The 8,579-nt window shown below is 40.5% G+C and overlaps 1 protein-coding gene across 1 annotated transcript; it reads left to right on the forward strand.

The window, feature by feature from the left end:
* The first annotated feature begins 274 nt into the window (after window positions 1-274).
* Window positions 275-6,683, forward strand: rbm7 (RNA binding motif protein 7). Its single transcript, XM_035155079.2, has 5 exons — window positions 275-486; window positions 756-918; window positions 2,719-2,794; window positions 5,416-5,509; window positions 5,717-6,683. The coding sequence occupies exons 1-5, from the start codon at window positions 394-396 to the stop codon at window positions 6,038-6,040; spliced, it is 750 nt and encodes a 249-aa protein (XP_035010970.1). The 5' UTR covers window positions 275-393; the 3' UTR covers window positions 6,041-6,683.
* The last annotated feature ends 1,896 nt before the right edge of the window (window positions 6,684-8,579 follow it).

Genomic DNA, 8,579 nt, shown 5'->3' on the forward strand with positions numbered 1-8,579 from the left:
ATAAAAAGCACTTGGAGCTGAGCAGGTCAATTTAAGATAAAACTCACTCTCAAAAACCTTTTAAAAGCTGTTTTGTCTGGTTTACTATGAAAACGAATCTTACTCACCACATAAGAAACACACCATGTAGCCGAAGACTACATATGTATAGTTAAACCTGGGGATATTCAGCCCTATGAGCCCATGAGCTGTCTGACGGATAAAGGTCGAGCTTGGATTTACCGCCACACTGGATTTAAACTGTCGTAAAGTAGCCGCTGTTCACCACGACAGAAGCTCACGTCTTAAGGCATTTCACTTTTCGGCAAACTAAGGCCTTCCGTCTATAAACAGCAGAGCGCTGTTTACAACGTGAAACCACCTGGGGGGAGAGTCGCCATCTGCACAAACACGATGGGAATAGAAGATGAAGCGGACAGGACGCTGTTCATCCGAAACCTGGACCAGAGGGTGACGGAGGAGCTTTTGTTCGAGCTCTTTTTACAGGTGCTGTCGTCGCTAACAGTTAGCTTTAGCGCAGGTGTAGCATAACACTCATAATGCTAACAACCCCAAACCGTGTCAGAGTCGAAATGTCACGTTGTGTTGTTTCTTTACACATGTTGCACCGCCATTTGTTGCTGTGCACACGTTGTAGATAATTCGAAGATACGTTAATGTTTACTTATAGCTAGCTAGCCTTGCAAGCTAGCTAGCAACCAGTAGCTTGCGCTGGTTGCTGCTTTGTGTTCAAACCTGTATTGATGTTTTTACAGGCAGGACCTCTCATCAGAACCAAGATCCCGAAAGACGTGGACGGGAAACAGAAAACATTTGGTTTTGCTGTGTACAAGCACGAGGTGTCTGTGCCGTATGCCATGGAGCTGCTCGACGGGTCGTCGCTGTTCAGCAGAACTCTCCATGTGCAGTTCAGATCGGGTGAGATGACTGTTTACTGTTTTTATCGGTAACAATGTGTTCTACACACAGACGTTACGGCACTCGGAACATATTAATCTAATGGAGTTACGGCAAGTCATACGTATTTACACATGACTTTGACATGCCTGTACAATGATGGATCAGTGAGTCATCATTTGACAGTGTTATTAACCTCTTTACTTCCTTATTTTTTAAATCCAATCTCAACTTCATTCTTTATTTTAGGGTTTAGTGGTTACACAGGGTTTCTGCAAAATTAAAAATTCAACCTGAATCAAACTGTTAACATATTACGATCATGAATATTTTTAGGTAGCTCTTAATTGTGCTAACAAGCATTTAACGCTACTGTCATCGAACTTTAAATTTAGTTTTTTGTGTGGCGTGCACAGTTTGTCATGTTTCCATGTGATTGAGCATTGTCTCAACGACACAGATATTGGCATTATGTAATAAAATTACAATTAGATTGACTAGCAGACTGTTTCCAGGAGTACATAGTTAATGAGAAGTGCTCATTTCAACGACCTCAAGTCTAAAATGGTTGTAAAGGATCAAGGTGTCGTAGAAAAACACTGGAGTATAACCCTGTTGAGTTTGGATCTGAAAAACTGCTTCCTATTTTTCTGGCTAAATAGCACAATGCGTGGTGCACAAATACTCACTAAATCTACGTCAAACAGCACTAGTGCTCCCAAGTTGTTATGTCGGAAACATATGGTTATAAATATCAATTAATAAAACAATCTTTAAATGATCCCATTTTAGAAAAAGACAGGTTCAGTCATGTATTTCATCTTTGTTCAAATTTGAATGATGACTAGACTCTAGCAGGTTAGACCTCAGACCTCAGTTTCTGAATTATCCCAAGCCTGGCACTGGAGATGCATTTCATCCTCTTGTGAAGTAGCGTTGCTGCTGTTTTGTAATTTCATTGTCAGGGCAGTGTGAAGGTGAACATTAAATACATAGCAATACATCCTAAAATATGATTTTTAAAAAATAATATATATTTATGTATGCCATGCATTCATGTAGGGTTTTCAATACCATTTTCAGAGTTTTGGAGCAAAATGCTTGAACCAGATGATCTGGATAGAAATATGCAGATTTTTCTTTGCTGCGTTCTGATGTACTTTATTGTCAACTACACTATTAGTACTGTAAGTGTAAATAAAACTACACTATTAATACTGTAAGTGTAAATACAACCTTTGCAAATAAACAGTCAATAAGAGTCCTAAGAGTTATTTGTTTAAATTTTAACATGTAGAAAAGTGACATTTTCAACTGCTGGCCACCGCAGTATAATTGAACCCCAGCATACTAGCTAAGCTAATACTGAACTGTTCCAAACAATCTTCAGGGAAAGATTTCTGTATATATACTGCTAGTGTAATTTGAATTAATTTCAACTTCATTCATCCTCGCTCAATGTTTTTATGTCAAGAATGTTGTTTAATTTACTGACATTTTACTTTTTTATTTTGCTCCCAGAGAGATATTCTTTATAAACTATAGTGATTTTGCTGCTGTTAAGATTGTTGCGGCTCTAGAGACATATTTTATTTTATCTTCATCCTATTCTACACAACATTTTATGGAAACCTACCATTGTATTAATTTGGTGCCAATTTGGTGGTGGTGGTTTAAGCCACATAGTCAGAATACTATTGAACAATATTATTAATCTTAATTTTTGTCTTTTTAAGAGAAATAACATGTATGACTTAGTTAAAGTCTTCTTTTCAAATGAATGTTTTTTTCTTTCTTAAACTGTGTCTTCTTCCGTCATAGGAAGCAGTCATAGCAGCAGTCCAGGGAACTCCCAGAATTCAAGTCCTGCAAATACTCCAAACCCCCACGGCCAGAGGTAAGAATGTCTCAAATGTTTTTTGTTGCACCACCAGAAACAAAACAAAAAGCATCACTGGCATAACAGCAACTACTGGAATTTTTTGACCCTCCTGCCTTTTGATTTTGAGCTGTTCTCCTTTTGGTTCTCAGTTGAACCTTGAGGTGTGCTCATAGGTAGAGCATGTACACTTAACTGTGTCAACATGGAGTGATCAGTGAGTTAAACGCTTACACATTCAATTAATTGTTTCTATTTCTTGTACACCTGAGACTGTTAAAATGACATACAGCTGCCTGCCAGTAGGTGAGGCTGCAGCCCTGGCAGACAGCAGTCCCTCTCCTCCTCATACTAGTAAACGTCTCATCTCATAAAACCAGTGCGGTTTGACCATATGTCGATCGAGAAAATGAAAATAAGTTTGTGTGTAGGCTGTGTCAGAATAAACTGGTATAAAGCCAATCGACCGGAGCAAGGTGTGACTACATTCCACACCTGTTAAAGAAGGCTGCTGGTGCAAACCCTCATGTACCTCAGTGTTTGCCATTAGTGTCCTGGCTATAGTACAGTCTGGCTGCAGTTTCATAATGGAGGTAAAAGATGTCTTGACGTCTTTTTCAGCCTTTTTCCTTGTTTGTCAGCAGTTAATAATTTTGAAGCACGACTCCACTGTGTGCTTGTTAGGTGCTTCCTACTTATTGAGTATAATTTAGACATGCAAGTTTTCATACTCTTGGCAGTGTCGCGTGTGTTTAAAATTGGAGCTCTGACACAAGATGTGGAATTAAATTGGTTTGTATTTACACGACGCACAGAAGATTCAGTATGCAGTCCTTTCCACGCTTCATGCCAAATAGCAGCGACTGTTTTAAGGCCCTTACTGGAAAACCTGAACATATTGGCACCAGAGATGAATTGGGGAGTGCAATGTATATACAGCATGTTTTGCCAGACAGTTCTTGTACTGTTCTACTTCAATTGGAATGAAAAAGTTGGTTCAGTCCAATTCCTTGAAAATAAGTTTTAAAATAATTCTATTGTCTAATTCGTGGACCTTTTTTTTCTTTGGCTCTGTGTGTAAATCATATATCAGGAATGGGAATTTTGTTTTGTTTTTGACTAACTCCCAGCTAATCAAAAAAAGATGAGCGGACCAAAGCAGACAAAGGCAAATGGCATGTGCCCAGAGATAAATGTGGGAGCCTGTATCTCAAAGTGAGGATCACTGGTTAGCCAGGTTCCTTTGAGCTTAACTCCTCATGAGTCTGGCTCACTAAGTGGGACAGATGGTCTTGATATCCCTTTGCAGTCTCGAATGATGGTTGCTAGTATAAAAGGAAGTCTGTATTGACCTGCTTCCTACTTTCTCAGTAAGTTGTTTTGATCAGATAACTCAGTCTTTGTCATTAGTTTCCACTGCTGGTTTGGGGACAGAGCTAGTTGTGTTGTCTTAACCTATGAGCAACACAACACACCCGCAACACACCCGCTTCCCATGAAAGCCAGACGTTGTCCACTCGTGAACAGCCCTCTGATTTAAACTTCAGTTGCAAATCTAGTTCCGTGGAATCTGATCTGTCAGACTTGGCTTTGTATCAGTGCTGCTGGACTCGTTTATCAGATTCCATCACAGATCTTGGCACTAAACGCTTAGAAGAAAGGATGTCACATTACTTGGCTTTTCTGTCAGGCTTTTGTAATAATATCTGGCTGATGTGGCTGGATGGATGATTTATGTGTTGCTCATTTATGTTCTTGGATGAGGTATTGCTTGCTTTTAGCTGGAGGTCTGAGTTTACAGAATGTTTGATAGACAGTTATAATGTGCTTGAAATGCTGAGAAATGTTTTTTTTCCACTGGTGTGAATACACATAAACATTTCTCTTTGTGATAATTATTGTGTGGTGTGATCACAAAAACAAACAAAAAAAAAACTTTCAGTAATTTTCATCACCTGTATGCGTGTCTGCCAGGGTTTCCATGGGGTCTTAAATTCAATTATCAAATCTTTAGGTCTTAAATCTGTTGAAATATTCTGTACTATGCCGTAACTATTTTTGGTAGATTTTAATCACGTTAATAATTTATTCAACTTTACTTCCGTTGTCCTTTTTTAAATTAGTTTCTTTTTTTTAGAGAACTGCTTCGGCGGAATGTATAATTGTTATAATTTTTAATGTTAATACACTAATAAAACTATAAACAAAACCAATGTGGACCTGATGACTGACCAAAACCCTGGTCAGAATTGCCTGGGCTACATTCAGCTTGGCTGTAGGAAAGACAGAAAGAAGGTTATTCTCTGTTTGGCTAATCGTTTCATTCATCATTAAAAAGCCTTGAATTCAACTTGGTCAAACTGGTAGAAGAACTTGCAGAATTTACATTTAATTTTTTTAATTTTGCCCCCCTAATTTTTTTTGCCATGGCTCATTGCCCAGCTGTCTGATGATGTAAATGAATGGGACTTGAAAAGGTTTCTTCATATATGCATAAGTGATATAATTCAAATAATCACAGCCGTTGAGAAGTCAAACATGGATTTTGTGCCTGGTTGTCGGTACATATTATGTACACCTGACACTGTGTAGACTTGTTTGGGTTGGTGTTACAAAATATTTTCTTTTTACTCTCACAGGACGCCGAACCACTTCAATTCTCCACCATATACTCCTCCGCCCCAGATGCAGAGACTCTTTTCACCGCCCGATAATCTGCAGAAACATGCCATCGTAAGCTTTTTTTCCACTTTTATAATGAGGCTTCACTGCTATGTAGTGACAGAATTATTTATAAAGAATGCTTAATTTTAGTTTTGTTCCTCAGTAACAAATTATGTTTACACTATACAATTTGACAGCAATAGAAACATGCTCTTTGGCTTCATTGAACAGGAGGAAACACAGGCCCTGTTAACTGTCCTTTCTCTTCATCTGTAGATGAACAACATGATGTGGCAGGCCGAGCTGAACTCCGGCTTCTCCAAGACTCAGCAGAGGCAGCCGCCCTCAGGTGGAAACTCGAGACAACAGGACAACAGCCCCTATCGGCATCATCCGACCAACGCCAACAGCGGCACCAGAAGCCAGCGCTACGGGGACGAGTCCGGTTCTGGGCGTCACCAGCAACACAACCGGGACAACTATCAGCACCAGAGCGACAGGAGCGGCAACCGTCACCATGATGGCAGAGGCGGAAACAGACATTATGACGACAGGGGCAGCAACCGTGGCCACCAGGATAATAGATGGCGGCGGTACTGATACGTACTGAGGATTTCTGTAAAGACTTCAGTTCTTCACAGATTTGTGCACAGCTTCCTTAAGAAGAGCATGAATTAAGTTGATAAACTCACATGTGTACTCAGGTTGTTTGTACATGATCCTACCAGTGGGAGAGATTTAATAACTTATGCCTTATGGTCATTTTTGTTTACTTTTTAAGGCGTTTTTAAATTTGTAAACTACTTTCATGTGAGGTTTTTCTCAAAGCTGTCGCTAAATATTTAGAGGTGAAGAATTGTGTTACCCTGAGAGCAAGGACAGAAAAAAGAATCAGACATGACTCATAGTCATATTTGGAAGACAAAAGACATGGAAAAAAAATGATTTAAAGTGTCAGTCAGTTTTTATGTTATGCAAATCGTCTTGAATGGTGCTGCCAGAATTTTTAACTCTTCAGGTATTTTGCCACTAAAAGAACAATGACAGTGTCGGCTAAAGATTCCACCAGCACCACTTTTACTGCAATATGGCACCATCTTTCTTATTGTTAGATCACATGACCTTGCTCTTTCTAAAAAAAAGAAAAAGAAAAAGTCTTTTTATTTTTATTTTTTAATTCTGAGTCTGTACGACAAACTGTTTTACAATGAACATTTTCATTATTATAAAGCAATATCAGTGATTTGTTGCCTTGTCTTTCATGTGGCCGCAGTTACAAATGCCAGGCTCTTGGCTCCACACCATGAATGCTATTTGCGGGTCTCCCTGTGTTGTGTGTGTGCGTGTGAGTGTGTGAGAGTTAACTAAGTGAGCTATTGTATGTTGATGCTACATGCTGTAATGCATGCACACACGGCCTTATCGGCACCTATAAATGGCCCGTGTGTAACTAATACACTTGTGCAGCGGTTATGGAGTAATCTACAGGTGGCGCCACACACATCCTTTCATTCAATCAATTAAGATGTTAAATATAAACTGAGCCACATGATCGGCTCCCACTTTTGACCTTTCTATTTAGGATGCTTTCAAGTCTTCACGTGGGTTCGTCACCCACTCTGTTCACTTTACAACGTGCAATTAGGTCCAGGTTTATTCTCGTCTTTAATCAGAATCGGTCTTTACACCACTTTTTTTTTTGATTCAAGACGATGTCTCTTGCACCATCCCAGAATTTGAAGCCCCTTCATCCTGACATTCTCATGTTGCCCTCAGGCCTTTCAGCACTAATGCCACCGTGTTCAGGTTTGCTTGCAACAAAGGATGATCACAATCCCTTAATGAGCGCGTTGAGGTCGTAATCTACCCTTCCGAAAGTGCTTATGTCTCTGCATGACAACTTCCAATGAAATACCCTCCTCCAATAAACCCCCCGCTGTCCAGAAGTGGACGTGCATTTGCACCCTGCTGGCCCATAAGCTCCTGTGTCTTGCCTGTAATCTGCGTCGTGTCCGATTGCATCCCGATGCCACCACACGGCTCTAATGGAGAGTATCCTGTGGCCGGTGTCGGTACTAGGAAGGGCCCGTGTTACGCTCCACGGGCTCTGGCATAACTCGTTTAATTGCTTGATCTGCTCTGGCGTCTCCAGCCCCGGAGCGGGCGGATTACAGGGGCCGCTCGGTAGCCGCTGCTGTGTGGATTTATATAGAAGCGTGTCTCCTGAAATGATCTACTGTCAAACACCCGGAGACACCCTCCCCCCTCCCCCCCTGCAGCAGCCCCCCGCAAAAAAACAGGGAGCAGACGCCTGCGGCATCGCTTCCTGATGAGTCTGGGCTCCACCTCGGGTTACTGGGTTCACTGGTGCCACAGGAGCCCAAGATATCGATTCATATTATTATTATCATTATTACTATTACTTTATTATTATTTTACCAGGCCAAATTCTGTCTTTTCAGGCAGTGTTACTTTCCTTAAAATATTATATCATTATTATTAGCTGGTGCTGCAATCAATAACATATCTATAAATATCTTATTTTCATTATAACAAGCAGTCCTACAGAGTTTAGACTGTTCTTGGAGTCTCTCTCTCCTCTCAACCCAACCTGTTGAGGCAAATTGATTCTGGTTGTAGAGTTTTGTTTTTTTGTATTTAAGAGATTTTTTAAAGCGTTTGCTCGTTGTGGGAACTGTTAAGTTTCTCTATAATCTTAGGTCTCGACCTTACTATGTTGTACTTTGAAATAACGTATGTTCTAATTTGGCGATATATAAAATGACATTAAATTGAGCAGTCGCGGCCTAAAATTACGCCTAAAATAATGGGATGGGATGATTAACAGTAGCAGTATCGGACAAATAATTTTAGTTTCAATCTTTAGTTTTTTTTTAAATAGGCCTAATAATTAGAATGTGTGGCTGCAGTGCTTCTCTCCCTCTCTCACCTCCCACAGCAGTTCCCATGTCCCTCCTCTCTGATCATCAGGGCTCCGAGGAGAAGCCGAGCCTCCCCGGGTCCTCCTCCGCGGTCCCGACACACGAAGAACACGGAGCCTTCCACGGGCTACATGTATTTCCATTTCATGCGACGAAGACGATGATGATGGTCGTTTCTCCTCTCAGGACACCGACGT

Source organism: Hippoglossus stenolepis, chromosome 4 (assembly GCF_022539355.2).
Source record: "Hippoglossus stenolepis isolate QCI-W04-F060 chromosome 4, HSTE1.2, whole genome shotgun sequence".
Lineage (NCBI taxonomy): Eukaryota > Metazoa > Chordata > Actinopteri > Pleuronectiformes > Pleuronectidae > Hippoglossus > Hippoglossus stenolepis.